The following is a 21,988-nucleotide window of genomic DNA, read 5'->3' on the forward strand; positions in this document are numbered from 1 at the left end:
CACAGTTTGTTGTGATCCACACAATCAAAGGCTTTAGCGTAGTCAATGAAGCAGAAATAGACGTTTTTCTGGAATTCTCTTGCTTTCTCCATGATCCAGCGAATGTTGGCGATTTGATCTCTAGTTCCTCTGCCTCTTCGAAACCCAGCTTGTACTTCCGGTAGTTCTCGGTTCACATACTGCTGAAGCCTAGCTTGTAGAATTTTAAGCATCACCTTGCTGGCATGTGAAATGAGCGCAATTGTGCGGTAGTTTGAACACTCTTTGGCGTTGCCCTTCTTTGGAATTGGAATGTAAACTGATCTTTTCCAGTCTTGCGGCCATTGTTGAGTGTTCCAGATTTGTTGGCATATTGAATGCAGCACTTTAACAGCATCACCTCTAGGATTTTAAATAGCTCAGCTGGAATACTGTCATCTCTGCTAGCTTTGTTGTTACTAATGCTTCCTAAGGCCCACTTCACTTCACTCTCGAGGATGTCCGGCTCAAGTTCAGTGACCACACTATCATGGCTATCAGGGATATTAAGTTCTTTCCTGTATAGTTCTTCTGTGTATTCTTGCCACCTCTTCTTAATCTCCTCTGCTTCTGTTAGGTCCCTGCCTTCTTTGTCCTTTATCATGCCCATCTTTGCACAAAACGTTCCCTTGAGATCTCCGATTTTCTTGAAGAGATCTCTAGTCTTTCCCATTCTGTTGTTTTCCTCGATTTCTTTGCATTGTTCATTTAAGAAGGCCTTCTTGTCTCTCCTTGCTATTCTCTGGAACTCTGCATTCAGTTGGATAGATCTTCCCTTTTCTCCCTTGCTTTTCGCTTCCCTTCTTTCGTCAGCTACATGTAAAGCCTCATCAGAAAGCCACTTGGCTTTCTTGCATTTCTTTTTCTTTGGGATGAATTTAGTTGCTGCCTCCTGAACAATGTTACGGACCTCTGTCCATAGTTCCTCAGGCACTCTGTTGATCAAGTATTTATCTTAAATCTATTCCTCACCTCCACTGTATATTCATCAGGGATATGATTTAGGTCATACCTGAATGAAGAACATCGGGAAAACCACTAAACCAATTTAAGCCGAAATTTTGCAAGAAGCAGCTCATGATCTGAGCCACAGTCAGCTCCAGGTCTTGTTTTTACTGACTGTATAGAGCTTCTCCATCTTTGGCTGCAAAGGACATAATCAATCTGATTTCGATATTCACCATCTGGTGATGTCCATGTGTAGAGTCACCTCTTGTGCTGTTGGAAAAGAGTGTTTGCTATGATCAGCGTGTTCTCTTGGCAAAACTCTATTAGCTTTTGTCCTGCTTCATTTTGTACACCAAGGCCATGCCTGCCTGTTATCCCGGTGATTTCTTGACTTCCTACTTTAGCATTCCAATCCCCTATGATGAAGAGGACATCTTTTTTTGGTGTTAGTTCTAGAAGGTGTTGTAGGTCTTCATAGAACCGATCAGCCTCAGCTTCTTCGGCATCAGCGATTGGGGCATAGACTTGAATTACTGTGATGTTGAATGGTTTGCCTTGGATTCGTACTGAGACCATTCTATCATTTTTAAGATTGTACCCCAGTACTGCTTTTCCCACCCTTTTGTTGACTATGAGTGCTACTCCATTTCTTCTAAGGGATTCTTGCCCACAGTAGTAGATATGATGGTCACCTGAATTAAATTTGCCCATGCCTGTCCATTTTAGTTCGCTGATTCCCAAGATGTCGATGTTCAATCTTGCCATCTCATGTTTGACCACCTCCAGCTTACCTTGATTCATTGATCTGACATTCCAGGTTCCTAAGCAATATTGTTCTTTACAGCATCGGATTTTCTTTTCACCACCAGACACATCCACAGCTGAGTGTCCTTTCGGGTTTGGCCCAGCCGCTTCACTCTTTCTGGCGCTACTTGGAAATACCCTCTGCTCTTCCCCAGTAGTATATTGGACACCCTCCGACCTGAGGGGCTCATCTTCCGGCGTCATCTCTTTTAGCCTTGTGATATGTTCCATGGGGTTTTCTTGGCAAGAATACTGGAGTGGGTTGCCATTTCCTTCTCCAGTGGACCACATTTTGTCAGAACTCTCTGCCATGACCTGTCCGTCTTGGGTGGCCCTGCACGGCATAGCTTATGGCTTCACTGAGTTATGCAAGCCCCTTCACCACAACAAGGCAGTGATCCATGAAGGGGATGACTAGCGCTCCTTTTATATTGCCTTTTTAGTATCCAATTATTTCCTCAGGACTGAATAAAACTCCACTGCTTTCTGTTACTTATAGTTCTGGGGTCCTGTTTACAGATTTTACACAATCCCTAATTTTCATAGGCATCTACCCTGTTCATGACTGATCGAAACTTTCTGCCTCTGATCTATATTGTATCCTAAAGCTATTTTACACATATTGTGGTGGTGCCAAATTTCCTAAGAACCAAAGAAGAGCCATGCTGAATTAGGCCAAGGGCCTATATAGTCCAGCATTCTGTTTCCACAGTGGTGAACCAGCTGCCTGTAGGAAGCCCACAAGTAGGACATGAGAGCAAGAGCTCCCTCCTGCTCATGTTCCCCAGCAACTGGTATACAGAACCACACTGCCTCCAATGCTGGAGGTAATATATAGCAACCATGACTACTGGCCACTGATAGCCTTATCCTCCATGAATTTGTCTAATTCCCTTTTAAAGTCAACCAAGGTGGTAGTTATCACGGCTTCCTGTGGTAGCGAATTCCATAGTTTATGTGCTGTGTGAAGAAGTCCTTCCCTTTATCTGTTCTGAATCTCCCACCATTCACCTTCTTGAGATGACCCCAGGTTCTAGTATTATCCACTATCCACTTTCTCCACACTATGTATAATTTTGTACACTTCTATCACATCTCCCTGCCTTTTTTCTAAGCTAAACAATCCCAGATGTTATAACTTTTCCTCATATAGAACTTGCTCCAGCCGCTTGGTCATTTTGGTAGCCCTTTTCTGCACATTCTCCATCATTTATAGGAACTGGCATATATATCTGGGTTATATGTGATTGCTGCTTTTTTTTTGCAGTCATGTAGACCTCAAAAAGAGCTGTTGTGATCAGAGCAATCTCATGTAGCCAAGTTTCTGTACAATTCCAGTTCACATGCTAATTCCTCAATGTGAACATGGACAAACACAATCCCTGAACATTTTGCACATAGGGAAAAGGGAATGAGCCCTTACTGGAATAAGAGTTTCTTAGGGCACATTTACTCATGCACGTACATCACTTGATGACTCGGAGCTAAATGTCTTAACTGGTTTCATTGAAAAACTTTGTGTGTGATGTGACATGATACCAAAACCTTATCTGTGATATCTAATCGTAAGATGCTGTTTTATGTATGAAAATCAACCATTTTTGTGAGAGTCATTGAAGGAAGAACATAGATGTGTGAAATCAATGCTAGTGTAGATATCAAGAAAACAGTGCTGGAATACAGTAATAAGCAAATAAGTAAAAACCAACACCAACACAGTAAGTAGACATTGTTTAAGATAAACATTTTGGACACTATAGCTCATCACAACATTACATTTAGGAGTTGTTTGCCTACCTTTTTTCAACAGCTCTGGCTTTTTCTCAATTTTCTCTCTCCATGGCATGGTGATGGATGGGAAAAAGGACTTCTTCTCCCTAGACTCTTCCTCTTCATTCTTGCTTTCTTCAGTTGTTTGTGAGTTCCCTTTAGCTTCAGTTTTTCTCCAGCTGGTGTCAGGTTCACTTTTAGCTACTCTTTGCCCCATGGCTTCAGTTAAGTGAGATCTACGTATTTTTGAGAGAGGAGATGATGGTGGTGTTTGGCTGGTGGGCTTTGGAGCTAATGCAGGTTTTTGTGGGAGTGGTGATTTAGAGACAAGTTTCTCTTGACCGGGTGCAGGATCATGACTGCTAGTTGGTAGAGATATCAGGGCAGCTGTGGTATAGTCCTGATTGATGTTAGCTGAAGAAGCCTTTAAAGAAGTAACAATGGGATCTTTTCTCTCTCGGCTAGGAGATTTATTCTCTTTTAAAAAGATGTTATTTGTATCTTGTTCATTGTCTGGTGTAACCAGTGGAGTTGGCACACCATCAAAACTATCTCCTGCACTGTACCTTTTCTTCTTCTTTTGCTCTGCTTGCTGATCATAGTGAAAACGCAAAGAATAGTTGGTCCTTCTTAATTTTACCCCAAATGGGGACATGCTTTCTTCTCCATTTGGTGAAGCTCTGTCCAGTTTTCTCATAACAACATTATGCTGAGTTTCCATAGCAGGTATGGTTTCTGACTGGGCCATTTCCTTTCTTAGGGAATGTGTGACGTTCGGAACAAGAAAAGACGGGAGATCTTTGGCAAACTTACAGCCCTCTGTGTTATCTGCCACTTCGTGATACACTTCGGTTTTCCCTGTAGGGGTTCCAAATATATTCACTGTGTCTGCCAGTGCCTCTGTATGAACTGCCTCTTGGTCTGCATTGGATGGACCCATCTGTTTTGCTGTGTTCTCTGCTCCAGGGCCAACTTTACTCTCAGCACCTGTATTAGTCTTTGAGATTTCTGAAAACTTCTGCCATGCAGGAGTTATGGAAAACTTTGCATTTGCAGACAAAGTTTTCCGTAAGTTACCATGGGAGGTGCTTCGCCCTTTAGGTGTCCAATCGTCACTATGTCTACTGAGGCTTCCTCTGTCTTTCTCATTAAGTTTACCATTTTCTGCACTTTTCAAGATTTTCGACCTAATTGAAGCCCACTCGGCTAGTATGGCCTGGTTGCCCAATGGATCTTGAGCATGCTTTACTTTACTGCTGCTAGGTTTGGCACCAGGAGACATTTTCTGAGTACTTTCTGGTGGAGCCACATCCACCATTTTTCTTTCTTCTGTTAAGCCAAGTAAAGATTTACAAGCTGTATCTTTTATCTGACTGAGATTTACTGCAGTGCCACAGAGCTGTGCTCCAGTGACCAAAATTGCTGTATGTGGGACGCACAAAGAGGTTGGAAGAGCATGAGAACCTTTGCTAGATTTAGGAGTCAATTCTTGTGTAGCAGAAGGAGTCAGTGCCTCTTTAATAGGAGTAACTGGGCTCAGATTCACTTTCTGAAATATAATTTGTTTTTCTCCAGAGGACACTTGAAAAGTGAATCCCCTGGGTGTAGTTTGCCCTGCATCAACTTCCTGCCACCGTAGCTCTTCACCAAGGATTCTTTCCTGCTCCTGAGTTTCAACATTCCTTCTCTTACTGTGTCTTAGGATTTCTTCTTCCTTCTGTCCTTTGTCTGGCTGCTTTATCTTTTGCTGTGTTGCTTCTTCTTTAAGTGGAAGCTCTTTCCCTACAGTGTCCACATGTTTCTCTTCTGAATCCATGTTTTTGTCCATTTGCAACTGGAAAGACTTGACTTGTTCTTTTGGCTTTTCCAGTGGCTGTTGTCCTTCTAAAATAAGTGTTCTCTGTTCTTCTAGTTTCTGCCCCCCTTTGCTTTGTATCAACTCTTCCTGTTGCACCCTCTTTTCACCCCATGGCTGTTTTAATTCTGCTCGTTCACATTTTCCATGTTCTGCTGACCTAATAGGCTTCTCTAGTTCTTGCTGCTTTTGTTCACCCTTGCTCATTTGACCTGTCTCCAGATTCTGTTGTTCCTCTTCTGGTTTCTTTTGCTCCTTCAGGTTCATGGCTCTTCCCTTCCCTTGCAACCTCTCTTCACCCTCTAGATTTCTGCTTTTCTCTAGTTCTTTTTGTCTCTGCCCTGTTTGTCTTTTTTGCACTGGCAGTACTTGTCGGTTCAGTTCATCCTGCTTTTCAGACTCATGTGTTTGCTCTTTCAGTTCTTGTCCGCTCTGCTCTTCCATATCTTGGTGCCTTTGTTTTTCTTCCGACCATTTTTGCTTCTCCTGTTCTTGTCTCTTGTCTTTCCACCCTTGCTGTAACAGCTTTTCATCTGTTTTTTTCTCCTCTATTTTTCTTCGTCTGTTTTCTTCTTTTTGATACTGCAGTTCCTGTCTCTTCTGTTCTTCCCATTCCTGATGCTGTTGTTCTTCCTGTTGCCTTTGTGTGTCTAGTTCATGTTGTCTTTGTTCTTCCTGTTGCTTTTGTTCCTTCAGTTTCTGCTGCCTTTGTTCTTCCTGTTGCTTTTGTGCCTCCAGCTCATGATATTTCTGTTCTTCCTGTTGCCTCTGTGCCTCCAGTTCATGGTATTTCTGTTCTTCCCATTGCCTTTGTGCCTCCAGATCACGGTATTTCTGTTCTTCCTGTTGCCTTTGTGCTTCCAGTTCACGGTATTTCTGTTCTTCCAGTTGCCTTTGTGCCTCCAGCTCACGATGTTTCTGCTCTTCCCGTTGCCTTTGTGCCTCCAGTTCACGATGTTTCTGTTCTTCCTGTTGCCTTTGTGCCTCCAGTTCACGGTATTTCTGCTCTTCCTGTTGCCTTTGTGCCTCCAGTTCACGGTATTTCTGCTCTTCCTGTTGCCTTTGTGCCTCCAGTTCACGGTATTTCTGCTCTTCCTGTTGCCTTTGTGCCTCCAGTTCATGATGTCTCTGTTCTTCCTGTTGCCTTTGTGCCTCCAATTCATGATGCCTTTGCTTTTGTTCCTCTTGTTCCTGTTGCTTGTCTTCTTCTGGTTGCATTTGTTCCTCCAGTTCCTCAGCTCCCTCTTCCTTCCTTCTCTGTTCCTTCAGGCCTTGGTGCCTCTGTACCTGAAATTCTTGATGCCTCTGTTCTTCATGTCTTTTCTTCTCTTCTTGACCCTTTCTATCTTCTAATTTAAAAAACTGTTCTTCTTCCTGAAGCTTCTGTTTTTTTCCTTCTTGTTCCCTTGGGCTTTCCTCAAATTCTTGAACTCTTTTGTATTCCATATGACTTTTTATTTCTGCTTCAGCCATTTGTATTTCCTTTTCAGTCTCAAGGTTTACCCAAATATCTTCTTGTTTTCTTTTTCCTTCTGCTTTCTGTTCTTGACCTTCTCCATACCAGATTGGCTTGTCTGCAACATGATGGCCATCGGGATTTGAGACTTTATCTTCATACCTTAGTGATTCTAGGAAGTCTTGTTCAAACTCAGTCACTATTACACTTTGTAGCTCCTAGTGTCAGAAAACAAAAACAGATTCACTTGATATTTTTATTTATGTGTCTCTGTTGTACAGAGTAGCAGGCTAATATGTTGTGACTGAATTAGTTCACATTTTAATTAAATAAGCTTGATGAACCATTATATTTTCTAGAACTTTTCACTATATATAAATACACATTATAACTAATAATAATAATAATTAAAAAATTCAGGCAACCAAGTAATGAGTCATCTAAATATTTCATAATTCAATGGGAATTGTATTCTGGAAAGGAAAGGAAAGATCACAACAGCCTTAGGACATGTTCAACAAAATCTTTATCATCCTGGTGCAACCCTTTCCATTTGTTCCCCGCCACCAAAGCAGAACACAAAGCCGAGGCGAATCACAGCCACAGCTGGTCTTGCAAAACAACCTGCCAGGTCGTCATGTAAAAAATAATAATAATCTGGTACTGCTGTGACTGATTGGAATAATTGCAACAGCTTGTGATTTGAGAATAGGGCGCTGCCAGGTTGCTGTTTCGTTCTTGTGACTGTTCCCATCGCACACAGTGGTATTGCTAGACCATGCTAGGCCTAAACTGTTGCTGAGCCACCTTTCCCTGACTTTGCCAGAAATCAGTGAGCCACAGTGTAGGCCCCTGGGCCTGTAAGCAAGTTAACGATAGTTCTACAGATGCTTAGAGATGCATAACGCTCCCTGCTTTGGTTCATTATTAGTTGCAATTCCTTGCAGTTGGGCCTCTCAGCTCATACGATGAGTCAAAGGCCGGTATAGTGCTCCCTCCGCACATTCCAGAGTTAACGAGCTCTGGTACTGTTGATCTTATCAGAGCCTAGGATGTGCCTGAGAGTAAAGCTATGTTTATTCTAAGCCACAGGTGTCCATGCTGAGAAAATTCTAATAGTCTTGCTTCTGTCAAATATGTTACCAAGCACTGCTAGGCTATGCTGGGAAAGTTGTTAGGGATGTACGAAACACTTACCTTGCTCTGTTCCAGGGCATCCGCGGTGGGGGAGAGGTGCTCGGTCCCTCCCCCTGGAATCCTCCCCGGCCGGCTCCGCTCTGCGGCGACTCTGCAGAGCCGCCAGCCAGGGCCAGCGGCAGCTGGACTTCTGGCTGCTGCTGGGCTGCTGTGGCTGCAAATGGTGGCCACTATGCCGGCTGCCATTTGTGTGGCTGCCAAGCCGTGATAGGCTATGTAAGTATTTACGTAGCCTATCATGACAAAAGGTAGCCACGCAAATGGCGGCCACTACGCCACTTGCGTGGCTGCCTTTCTTCGTGATAGGCTATGTAAATACTTACGTAGTCTATCATGGCAAAGAGCAGGGGTGCAAAATAGCGGCCACCATTTGCACCCCTGCTCTTTGCCATGTTAGGCTACGTAAGTATTTACGTAGCCTATCACGAAGAAAGGCAGCCACGCAAATGGCAGCCACTACGACGGTCAGCATTTGCAGCCGCAGCAGCCCGGCAACGGCCGGGAGACCAGCCAGAGCTGCCGCCGCCGGAGCCGCCGCCGCCAGAGCCACTGGAGCCACCATCGCCAGAGCTGCTGGAGCCGCCGCATCTGCCACCAGGTACGCTCCGTCCCGGGGGGATTCTGCGGGGTGGCGGGGGGGGGGAGACCATTCCGCCACGGATTCTGGGGGTCCAGATTCTAAAGAATCTGGCCTCACTGGAGTCTGTGGCAGAATTCTCTGACATCCCTAAAAGCTGTAGATGAACTCTAATTAATGCTTGCACCTGTCATATTACCTCACTGCTATGCCTGAATAATATATATGATATAAAAGTCTTCTTGTAGCAGAACTCTTTGTTCAGAGCTTTTGTCTGATCCAACCATTGGATACGCCTGTGCGCTGTAAGTACTCAATAAACATGTCCTTGTAAGCAAACCTGGATCTGACTTATCACTTTCTCGGCACCTCTGAATCTTGGAAGCCCACAGCCAGGGTGTACACACAGAGAGACTGTCAATGGTACGCTCCATAGTGCAGCACAGTTGTGGATCAAGCCCTGCATGCTGCAATTCTATGTAATGTGATAGTGCTTACTGCGATATACATAATCAAGCAGAGTAACCTTATTCTGATCAACAGATTCTTCTTGGAAAATTAAGGAATATACAGAATCTGTAGAAAGAATATAAAGCAGCTATCCTTATCTTTAGGGGCTGCCTTATCTGACAGGAGGCTCAGAATGGACAGTTGCACTTTTCAGGAAAGGCCCAGCATCTGCTTTTTCTAAAGATGCAGGGATGCTCTCATGAGTCCACCTGTAGCAAAAGTACTATTCATTCTTCCCATAAGATATGAAGAACCACAAAAAAAAACCCACTACCACCATTTTCAATCAAAGTTCATGAGAAAAAGTGTATGCTGCAAGAATAGAGCTCTGACTTCCATCAATAAAGCCAACAAAGGCATAGTCATTAACATACACTAACCAAAGTATTCTGTGTTTCTCAGAACTTATTCAACTTTTAGGAGAATTTTGCTTTAAAGCTCCTTATGTTCTCTACATATGCCTATTCTTTTTTACTGGCAAATAAAGTAGCAGGAACAACGTAAAAGTCAGATTTTGTTTACAGCATTTTAAAAACAATGATTTATTTAAAAGCCATTCGCAAACAACCGGATCTTGCCATTTGTATATGAGCGAGGAGCCATTTGTGAACAAGGCATGAATCAACAGACAACACCTAGCACATTAAGATGGAGACAGCTATGCAGTGCAAGGCCAAGCTGGAAGGGCTATTTTGGAAGGGTTATTTTAGAAATGGAAGGGCTATTTTGGACGCTTTTGTTAAATGATGGAGAGCAGGGACATTTATATAACCTGCTTCTATGTGGTGAAGATTAGAGTGGTCTTTCTTTCTTTTCTTTTTCTTTTTTAATATAGTGACCAGTCTTGCGATTTGCCACATTCTGGTTCCATACATGTTTCAAAGATGTCTAACATGTGTTTTGTAACATGAAGTTTTCTAAAATGCAAGAGCATTCCAAAGAACAATTACGATGTCAAAATTCCCACAAAGTAAATTTATGGTTGTTGGCTACGCAGCCACAACACAAACATGATTGTGTGGACTGGTCTGTCAGAGGGCTTTGTTTTAAAGACATTTAGGCTACAGTCCTATATCCACTTACCTGCGTAGACATGTACAGGACTGTACAGATGTGTGTGTGTGTGTTGTGCATGTGTGTGTGTGTTGTGTGCGTGTGCGTGCGCGACTGAGTATAACAAGTATTTTACCATTCAGAAAGTATCCATCCAGACATACATTTCCCTTCATCTAATCAAATTTCAGATTACAGATGATGACAAGATCTTATGCCTAAAGACAGGAAACAAAGTAATGTACTTCCCTTAAATAAGGACAAGAGCATACAATAAGTGCCTTGCTAAATCAGACAAAGGGTCCATCTAGGCAAACACATGATGCTGTGCGATGCTGATTTATACACATGAATACTGAATGAAGTGTGGCTAGATAAGACTCAAATGTTACATAAAATTCTTAAACAATCTGTGTACACCATGATTAACAACTACAGTTCAGATGTAAGTTCAGACCTCATCTTGGCATTTGACCATAGAAATCAGTTCAATACCTTTGATAACCTTCTGTGCTTTTTGGAAACTCTCTGATTCTTTGGCTTAACAGAGAGCTTGTGCTTTGCTGCACTGTTGTCCAGATGTGCGATCACCAGGGGGATTGCGTCGAGATTGACTGTTTCAATTGTGCCAGAAGGTGAGTGGTGTCTTTTTGGCCGAGATGATGATTTGATTGGCGTAACCTGTATAATCGCACATAGAAATAACCTCGATTTAAACAGCTGAACTCACCAATTTAAAGCAACAGAAATTCTAAATCCAACACTGTCTCCAGAAATGAGCTCAAAGCAAGGTTCAGAAGATGCCTTCTGTGGTTAACATAGCTTCTCAGGGACAGTTCATTTTCCCAGTCAAATGGAGGAAATGCCTCTTCCACTCAGGCTCCAGCTTAGTACTTAAGGGCACAATCCTTTGCATTTTTAGACAGAAAAATGTCTTACAAGTCCCAGCATGCCCTAACTGGCATGACTGGCTGGGGCATGCTAGGAGTTATAGGACTTTTTTCTGTCTAAACATGCATAGGATTGCACCCTAAGACCCTCAAGAAACATGGCATCCATCCATGTGAAACCTACCAGCCCCAGATTTTTATAGGCTCCAGACAATAGGCTTGCTCTGCCCCCAGTGAAAGCAAACCACTTGCTCACTGCTGAACGACATAGCCTCTGGTCTCCTCTGATCTCCCAAGTGCTAAGCTAGCAGCATCTAGGGGTGTGTTTCCACCACTGATTTATTCCAGCCTGGCTGCGTGTTGAGGTCACACAGTTTACATGACATCATGGCCATCCAGCAGGTGTCCCGGAGTTTATCACAGAAAAACTGGTTCTTCTTAGAGTGGTTATAGTCCAATTTTTCCTCTTTATTTGGCTCGGTTATGGCTCTGTTGGGGTGTGTTCCATCACCCACACTCACATCAATATCCTGGGGGCGGGTGTCGCTCACCTGCCTGTGACCTCAGTGACCCTCTCCCTCCCTGTTTTCCAGAAGTTTCAAAGCCGTTTTGGAGCAGGATGCCGAGGGATCAACTTAAAAACAACAACATTGAAAATAAGCACAAGATCACTAGTGCATATAAGCGAGCTATTGTGGGCAAGCAAGTGCTCCCACTACAGCCTGAAAATAAGTTTTATCTCAAGTGGCTTTCCCAGAACTACACGTGGGAAGGATCCATGGCTAATATTTCTTTGTGTCCTTCACAAGCTTCATAGTTCAGCTTTCATATATTGAATGCTTCAGTCCCTTTCACAAGCTTCATAGTTCAGCTTTCATATATTGAATGCTAAGGTGCTGTCTCATTAGAACACCATTGCACAGATCTTCCATCAATATGCATACCCTCCATGCCAGTATCTCGCTATCGCTCTATCACGAAATGGCACTAACATGCACTTGCGCTATCATGTGATAGTGCTATCGTGTGATAGAACATTAGTTCAGGGATGCCTGCTGACTCCTGTTGCAGGCAATGAGGCTTGTCCCCGAAAATGTACGATCACGCATTTGCACTATCGCGCCATTGTGCATTTATTCAGGGGTGCCTGCTAATTGCAGTAGCCTGGTATTTAGAGGGAAAAGGAAAAAAATGGGCAGAATGGGGCACTGGTCTGGGAAGTCTACTCAGCAGTAAATTCCGTTGTGGTCAATGAGGCTTGTTCCCAAGATTGCCATTAAGAGGAGTAGAGCCTGGAGGGGGGAGCCTCTCCTATTGGTTGAGCAGCCCCTGCCGGTCTGGTGCCGTTCACTTCCAATCACCCCACCCCACCCAGAACTGTGTTTCCATTAGCAATTTATAATGGTGGAGCGCAGTCCTTCGTGGAGCTATGCTCGGAGCCATGCCTCCATGAAAACTCCGGTATTCCTTCCTTTGCTTCACCCTTCTGTTTTCATGGAAACACGGCCTAGGAGTATCTGGGAATTGCACAGGAACACAACTGTGGGCCTCATAGGGAAGGGGCTGACTGTCAGGATACAATGGACTGTTGTTTCCAGGTCCCTTTGCCAGCAAGGGTGCACCATTTCTGCTACTTCTGCACCACAATCCTTAATCCACTTTTCTCAATGGTCTTCTGAGCACTGGGAGACCAGCAGGGAGAGTGGATTAGATACCATACCAGGAGCCTCATCACACAAGGCTTTTTATTTTGCGATTTACTGGGGCTTCTGTTTCTGCATTCTAAGGGAGATAAAGGTCAGCTCTTTACACGGGCAATTCTCTGCAGCCTCAGGGTAGAGAGCGAGTGGTAAATCAGTGGGTCTACCGAGGAATTCTAGTTTCTCTCTCTCTCTGCGCCAAGCAGCATGGGGTGTGTGTAGCTTCATTGCTGTCAGTTGTTTACTGGGGAGGGTCGCCATCTTCTTCTTCTTCCTTCCCCCCAGCCAGCTCTGCACTTGCTTTGAACCTCTCCTAACCTGGCCAAGAAATGGCAGAGAATTCCACCATGGACTCCAATGAGGCCGGATACTTAGAATCTGTGGCGGAATGGACCACCCCACCCCGCCACCCTGTGAAGTCCGACCTGGCCAGATCCTACCTGGCACCACCTGGTCTGGGTCTGGCCGGGTCCATCCGCTGCCCCTGTGAGGACGCAAAATGGCGTCTGATTTACGTAGCCTATCACAGCCAAAGGGAGTCATACAAATGGCATCTGCTATGCCGGATGCCATTTGCGTCCGCAGACCAGCCATGGCCAGAAGTCCGGCAGCGGCTGACAGCTCTGCGAACTCATCACGGAGCAGAGCTGGACGGGGAGGATTCCGGGGGGAGGACCAGATCACCTCCCCCCCCCCGTGCGGACCTCACAGCGGATGAAGGTGAGTGGGGTTCGTACACCTCTACCCAGCCCAGGCCAACAGGCAGACATGCCCACGGGGGGAGAGAGGGCAATTGTGATTTCCTGCTAGCCCAGTGGTAGTGTGGAAGCAAAAGTGCTACAGTAGTGTGGAGCTACTTCAACATGGAGGAGCCTGGTCATGCTGCTGCCTGCTACTGCCTCTTGGCCTTACAAGGAGGTCCCGCCGCATCACTGGTTAAACTTGAGGGCATCCCCCACTCCCATGTTTAATTTACTGTCCTCTTCTCCTGTCCTGGGCCTTGCCCATGCGGCTGGAAACTGGAAGTAGAAATAGATGGGGCTGGTGCAGCATGAGCAGTCCCTGTTGCTGCTCTCAGAATGACATCATGACTAGAATTCGGGGGGGGGCAGTTGCACCCCCTTGTCCCTATGAGTGGATGCTCATGGCCCTTATGCTCCTGAAGCTGCCAACACCATGAAAAGTGTATTTACCAGCAAATCAAAAGGAGTCACAGCTCAGTAAGAAATCATAAGCTTTGGGTTCATAAATTTGAGGTCCAGTCCTCAGCATGTCTAGCTAATAAGGGAGACGCCTGGGAGCCACTCCTAGGGAGCCACTGTCAAGGGCACACAATACTGATGTGGATGAACCAACTGGTCTGACTGAATATATCATAGTTCCTTAAAACTTTACAAAACTGTGTTTTCCCTTCTGATTCAATAGCAATTTCCCCTGCAGAGATGTCTGAAATTTAAACATTCGGGAAGGTACACTCATTGACTCATCATTAATTACCATACTAAGCTCATATTATCATGTACTCTTATGCAAAATTTAAATTGCCTTTTAATCTAATATTTATTTCTCCTTGTTTAATCAGCTCATTAGCTGCTTTGCAGAAAGCAGCCAAAATGTCAGCAAGATAATAGGCTCATAATCAACAATGGGACAAACAGCGACAAGCACAGCATTAGGACATTTCTATATGGAGTATAGCATTTCCACTATTTTAGGGATCAGGGCTTCTGGCCTTTTAAGCTCTGTTTACTTAAGTGTCTGTAATTACATGTAATTGAAGATCCAGAGCCAAAAGATTTGTCTGGTTAACTTAATTCAGTCCCCACCAATACCCCCTGCTGCTTATTTTCCCTCATTGCCTCCTTAGAGTTGCAGGATTCAGAGCAAAAAATGTGAAGTGTTGCATGGGAGAATTTCATCAAGTGCAGATTTTCCCATCACAGTGATGTGGTGATGGGAAAAGCCTTACCTGATGGAATCATTTTACTCCACTGCCTCCTCTGTCCTTTTCCCTCCACTAGCCTGCCTCAGGGCTTCCTGCACTTTAGCTTTTCTACCTCCTCAGACCTCTTTCCAGACAGCAGCTTCCCTGCCTGCCCATCCAGCTCTATACGGCTATGCTGACTTTGGTAGAAATGTCTTTATAAGCTTACCACAACTAACAAGGTTGTGCTGACATAAGGAGCGGTATGGCCAAAGTATCTTGAGGAGGCCACTTGACTCAACCACAATAAATGCATTCCTAGGAATGATAGGAGCACAGAAAGCTGCCTTATACTGAGTCATACCCTGGGTCCATCTGGCCCAGTATGGTTGACACTGACCAGCAGCAATGGCTCTCCAGGGTTTCAGGCAGGATTCTTCCCTAGCCCTACCTGAAGATGCCAGGAATCCAACCTGGGACTTTCTGCATGCAAAGCAGGTGCTCTGTCACAGACTAATGCTACGTATGAGGCAAAGGAGGAAAGCCAAGCAGCAGAGGGGTCCTATTGGCAAAGGGGGAGGTGCTGTTTGAAGAGCCCAGCAACGGGCCTGCAGTCAGGTGTGGGATGGATGAATAGCTGCATTAGCAGTGAAGCACCAGGTCATTTTTGAAAATAGCATTAAACTAAATGAGAAGGAAGCAAAAATAACTGGGAATAAAGGTGCAGTTTACACATTACATAACAAACCTGGGTTTGCTACCAAGTACACAGTCAACGAGGGGTCACAACTTTTGATTACTGCATCAGTAAGATACTTGTGTTTTAAAATATGTTTGCTAGGCTCAAACTAAACATGATGGTGGCAAATCTCTGTAAAACCAGCTCATGTAGAATGTAGGGGTTGGGGGTCCAGTCCAAAGAACAAATGGGGCATGGATGTGGGTCTCTCCCCACAGCACCTGCCCCCATGTGCTTTTGTCCCAGCCAGAGTTGCTTCCCGGCAGAAGGAAACATGATGTCAGAGAACTGACTGAGGGAAGGCAGCCCATGGACAATGGGGAAGGTTTAACATCACCAGCCTGTGCGCCTCCTTTGCTCTTAAAATACCTGGCACAGATTCAAGTTTAAAGACCTGGATCTACCACTATTACATGTAGTTTGAGCCATACGTCCATTCATATTTTATCTTATTGTTTTAAGGGATATGCTCGGGCACATTCAGTTGTACACTTTAAAACGTAAGGTGTGAAGAGGCCTTTTGAAACCCTTGCAATCAAACCATTCATGACTATTACCTTCTGTTCCCCTTCACGCCTTGTTCCACGCAGGCTTGCAGGGCTTAATGAATCCGGCATGCCACCTGACTAGAAAAGAAGATTATGTTTGCCGAATATCACAGCTGCAGATACCATTACAGAATTGGAAGAATCACAAACCTGAGAGGCATAAAAGCCCCCCCCCCCCGCATTTTAAAATTAGATTACAGGACCAGTGGATGGATGCACATTGTGCCTGTCTTTCTCCATTGTTAATAATTAACTCAACAGCAGGGCTACAAACAGAAATCAATCTTTTTATGTTTCAGTTCAGCCTTGGACTTCCTATGTGGTCTTCAATGATTCATAGAGTTCTTCAGAATCTCTTTGTTTCACTTCAGAATGTTTTGATGGAGCTAGGCAGGCAATCATTCCATTCTGCCTAGTGGGGTGTTAAATCTGCGCAAGTTCTCAGATTTCTGGCCCAGTGGCCTCACTGATAGAAGTGACCCTGGGGATGTTTCTGGGCCACATTATGCTAGTCTCTCATGCTATTTCCCACACAGGTTGCAACAAAGCAGGCCCAGATCCGGAAATACTTCTGGCCTAATCCGAGCACAGGGATCTAACCCAAATCCTCATGATTCACCCACCCCCACCCCCCGCTCAGCACAGTTCCCCAATCTGCACGTGGGAATTTGGTTCAGAACATGACCTAACAGCAGCTCCGTACTTGTATGACTGCTGGGTGTTCACAAGTCTTACAATGCTGTTTCTAACAGCAGACACATAAAATGTGGAAACATGTATTTCCTTATTTCTTTATTATTTAATTTTTACTTATTTAAATTTTACTTAGAATTAACAATTAATAAAAATAATGTACTTATTTTTAAAGGCTTTAAATAAATGCATAAATAAATGTCATGCCCATGTTTTTAAAAAGCTGTGTCTGATTGGGCCAGGGTTCCCAGGTACATATCGTACGTGGATATTTAAAGATGTGCATATGTTGCTTTATGTATTTTCTGTGGGAAACACCAGCGTATACACAGCAACTGTGTTTGTCACACAAAATGTGGAGCCACCCTGAAGCATTCACCTCTGAAGTCTACTTAGACTTCTAATGTAATAAAGCCTCAGTGTCTGGTACTTTTTTCTAGGGCTCCTTGTACACAGGGACAGAACTTGAATGATCCACCTAGAAAAATATATGGGATATGGAAAATTTCAAAGTCTGTCCTACCGACCTAAAGATGATGCACACATTCAAGTCCATCTAAAGAGACACACATAATGTGTTAAACCCAATTTGGGCACAAGCCTTCTGGGTGTGTTTTGCAAACCCCTGAATCCACATTTACATTTTCCAGCTGACCCGTGAAACAGGGTTGTATCGCTTGCAATGCATATGTGTCCCTGAAAAGAAAAAAAATGTCTTTTAAATTCAAGGCTGCTGACAGTCGTGGTTTTATAAATTGATCTCCATGTTGTAGCTTTGCTTTTAACTTCCTAGAAGCTGAAATTGAATGATACACTGTTTTCTCCATTTTTTCTTTTTCAATTTAATTCCTTTTTTGAACATTTGCATTTTCCTGCTTGTAAGAAAATGTTCTCATCTCTCCTTGTTGCATCAATTCACAGTCAGCAGGACATCAAAAATATTCTTTAGGAGTAGATGCTCTTCAATTTATCTCACACATAAACATGCTCAAAGAAATATGCAGAGGGGCCCAATGTCGTGGTTTGAGGAATAAAGGTTGACTCCATTCCAATTCTTCCTCAAGCATTTGGGAGAAGCATCCATCATTCTGGTACTGAGCACTGGCAATTGGACTAGCACAGAAAGACTTCTGAGAACTCCGCAAATTGATTCCGGCAGGTTCCTACACCAACTGCCCAAGAAAGGTGTCGTGTTCCCAGACCATTGTCAAGCTCCCAAATAACTGTGGAGGGTGAGAGAAGAATATACACAACTCCTCCTAGTGCTGATATAGCAGGGAGTGCAATTTGCAAGGACCCAAGCATAAGCTTTTATCCCAATGGTTGTGAATCAAGATGCGTGAGCATTCCCAGCTCATGTGTGCTACAGTGGCAGCAATGGCAACAACATTAGTAGAAAGCCCAAGGTGTAGGACAGAGGTGGAAGATAATGGATAGATCTTCACCTTGAGATGCACAAGGTATGGGTTGGTGGCTAGCGCACATTAGTGAAACACATAAAAACTGCACATTCACAAGCTCCATCATGGACTGTGAAATGTGAACACACACACACATGTAATTGCAGCCTCCATGGTCTGCTGTGTTGCCTGAAAATAAAGGTTCTTGGCCAGATTTCATGACGTGCATAAGCATGAAACATGAGAAAGGGGTGAACGCATGGCTGTATCAGGACTGTACAAAGTTATCAGGGCTGCACCTAAACCACTCTGCACTCTGGATGCTGTTTTTGCAAGTCATGAAATCTCCCCCTCTACACTCCACCCTACACATCCAGCACGGGAAAGTACAAACTCCCACGCACACACTCCCACTTACACAGGCATTTTTTCCAAGTTCCCCAGCACATATAAATTGCATTAGACAGCAAGATATCACGGGCCATTGACTCTATCTGCCTATAAAAAGCTTCCGTGAGCTTTGCTAATGTTTCAGTAGACACAACGGCTTCGCTTCAGTGAGCTCAAGCATTCCAGTTACATTGTGAATATGTTTGATTTAAATGCTTACTTTATTATGGCTCTCTGGAATAGCCATGTCCTGCTGAGCCTCAGTCTCCATGGGGCTACTCAGTAACACATCTGCTTCCAAACTAGCATTTGCCTCCCCGGTTGTCTTCACTGAAACTGTCATTTGTGGGGGTTGGCCAAATTTAATGTTCTTGACCAACCGTTGCTGAAAAACAAGACAAAACTGTATCTTAGAGAGAAAGAAAAAGCAGCACTGCTTATACCCACTTATATACAGATTATGCCAGCCCAACAGTGAAGATCCATATATATTCAACATTAGCAGATGAAAGAAAAGGCAGTTAACTCAACTAGATATATTATTAGAACAAGCAGATCACAGGCTTCCCTTAGCTCACCTAGTCCATGCTAAGGCTCCATCTCCTACCTCAGCTGGTTCACACTGGCTGAAACCAGTTCTTTCCTTTTAACCCTAGACTCGCTCTCTTAAAAGGATAGCCCACTTCCCAATAGAAGCGGCTCCTGTTGCCAAAAGTCAATGTTTTCAGAAGCCTCCAGGAAATCCAAATGCCCCCTACTTCTCAGCTTCAAAAATGAGTAAGCTTCATGGGGGAATTATTCTGAAGAAATCTTATCCAATGCTTCTTGATCACTAGCAATCCAGCTTAGGTCACAGACCCACATAACCTATTGGCAAACTATATTCTCAATCCATGCTCTAAGCCAGGGCTGGAGAATCGGTCACCCTCCAGATGACAACTCCCATAAGCCTAGGCCACCATGGCCAATGGTCAGGGATGTTGGGAGCTGCAGTTCAACAACATCTGGCGGGACACAGGTTTATTATTTATTTATGCATTTATTTCATTTCTATACCGCCCAATAGCTGAAGCTCTCCATTCAAAGGTTCTCCATTCAAAGTGGATTGAGAGGGTTCCTTCTCATGTGAAACATTTGATGCATGGAGAGCATAGTCATATCTTTTGTTAAGACTAGGGGACATTCTCAGGGGGAGGGGTCCTAGGGATAGTCACTGGATTTTGCCTAAAGCAAAATTCAAAGCAAATTTGGTGGTTTCTCCATAGAGAAACATCTGAGAAATGTAAGACTAGCAAAATTTTTCAGTAGGTTTTGCACAACTCTAGTAGACAGATCTGACCTATGAACTCGAATCCATGGGTAATGCTCTTTTGTAGCTCCCATACGTATCAGTGAAACTCGTGCAAGAGGACGTCCTCATGGATTGATTAGCAAAAAGAAGATCCATTTGCATTGTCCTCCTTAGGCACCAAAATGTCTTTGTCAGCCTTGTGTGATAACACACGCTTGTCCCAAAACAACAAGCTACTGGTGCATACTGGAACTAGAGTATATAATGAGCTTCTTCACATGGAGCTTTTCTCCTGCTATTGAGATTGCTCATTCATGGAAGCTGGTGGGTCCTTTTCATGATGTCGTCAACCTCCAGGGCACATCCAGAGGTATTTCCTGGTTATTGCATCTCAAAAAGATCTGGAAATAATGAACTATTTAAGTCAGATGGCTATGTTATTAAAACAGCCACTAGATGGCGCTGTTTCATTGATCTCTATGGAACCTTGAAAATTAAAACTTCCCCTCTCAGCAATCACATCATCACTGTCTGGAAGCCCACTGTAAACGTGGAAAGGCTCCACAACGGGAGGACTGCAGGATTTTTCTTTAATGCAAAGGCAACCAATATCTATTGGGTTGTATCCAATGTTAGTCCTACTTAGAATAGACCCATCAAAATGAATGGGACTTAAATTAGACTAACACTGGATACAACCATCTTCCATATTTTCTTTTTATTACTCTTTCTGCTTCATATATTTATTTTCATTTTAGTAGGTAATTTCCATTTTAAAAGCTCTATCATTTAAGGATTCCTTCATAGCCATTAGGGCTTTTATAGCACAAGTGCAGCTATACCAAATCCTTGCCTGACAAGAGAGGGGAAAATACCCTATGACAATAAAATATCTCTCATGAACAGAAAGAGTTCCATCAAGGATAAAGATGACAAAAAATGTAAAGCTATAAAAATCATTAATGCTTGAGAAACAGCTAATAAGGAACATAATAATTTATCTAGGAAGTACCTTATTAAATTAGCATTCAACTGGTTTTAAGAACCTAACAGAACAATTTTATGCGTGTCTACTCAGAAATTATCCCCATTACATTCAATGGAGCTTACTCTCAAGTAAGTATATATAGGCTGCAATCCTACACACACATGTGGAAATAAGCCCCATCGAACACACAAGTACGCCTGTATTGGACTGCGCTGAAAATATTTTTCCACAGAAAGCAAAATAAAGCTTCAAAATAAAGCAGTTTGAAAGGACTAACCAAGGCCCTATCTACATGGCACCACTTTCACCCCCCAACCCGTCACGACTGCGCTAGGGATGTATGAAAGTGACTTACCTTTTGTGGATTATGTTGATGGGGTGGAGGTGTTCCGTCCCTCCCCCCAGAATCCTGGCCGAGGGGGAGGCGCTCCGTTCCTCCCCCTGGAATCCTCGAACAGCCGGCTGTGCTCCGTGGCAGCTCCATGGAGCAGCCAGCCAGGCCCGGCCCGGCCAGGCCAAAGCCGTCTGCAGCCAGATTTCCGGCTGCGGAGGGCTCTGGGTAAAACAAAAAACAAAAAAACAACCACGTACGCAAATGGCGGCGGCTACAGCCGCCATTTGCATTCCTTCTTTTTGGCTGTCTTAATCTACATAAATATTTACGTAGACTATGACGGCGAAAATCAAGGGGAATGCAAATAGCGTAGCGGACGCTATTTGCGTCCCTTTTTCATTCACCGTTTTAGTCTATGTAAATCTTTACATAAGCTAAAACGGCGAATCAAAAGGGGATGCAAATAGCACCCGCTACGCTATTTGCGTTCCCCTTGATTTTCGCTGTCATAGTCTACGTAAATATTTATGTAGATTAAGTCGGTAAAAACAAGGAACACAAATGGCGGCGGCCGTAGCCACCACCATTTGCGTACGCGTGTTTGTTTTTTTTAACCCACCCCCAACCATGATATCATGTCTTTTTTTCCTTTTTTTTAAAACCTAGCCATGATAGGCTACGTAAATCTTTACATAGCTTATCATGTCTTTTTTTTTTCCCCACAAGCCTGGAAATGGCAGCGGCGGCAGCCGGTCGGAAGACCGCCCGCTGCCACTGCCGCCGCCGGAGCCGCCGCCGCCTGGAAGATCCACCCCAGATAAGTCTCGTCCCGGGGGGGATCCGTGGGTGGGCAGGGGGGCAGACCGTTCCACCACAGATTTCGGGGGGCCGAATGCACTGGCA

The 21,988-nt window shown here is 44.1% G+C and overlaps 1 protein-coding gene across 1 annotated transcript in view; it reads right to left on the minus strand.

Annotated features, from left to right (window-relative positions):
* Positions 1–21,988, minus strand: part of CRACD (capping protein inhibiting regulator of actin dynamics) — a 161,419-nt gene that overhangs the window by 15,458 nt on the left and 123,973 nt on the right. Inside the window, exons 4-7 of the mRNA XM_084856710.1 lie at positions 18,693–18,857; positions 15,999–16,067; positions 10,684–10,869; positions 3,568–7,069 (exon numbers count right to left, since the gene is read on the minus strand). Coding sequence (XP_084712836.1) covers positions 3,568–7,069; positions 10,684–10,869; positions 15,999–16,067; positions 18,693–18,857 — 3,922 coding nt within the window. The remainder of the gene's footprint in view (positions 1–3,567; positions 7,070–10,683; positions 10,870–15,998; positions 16,068–18,692; positions 18,858–21,988) is intronic.

Source organism: Heloderma suspectum, chromosome 5 (genome assembly GCF_057233095.1).
Source record: "Heloderma suspectum isolate Gila_16-S chromosome 5, 16-S_ref, whole genome shotgun sequence".
NCBI lineage: Eukaryota > Metazoa > Chordata > Lepidosauria > Squamata > Helodermatidae > Heloderma > Heloderma suspectum.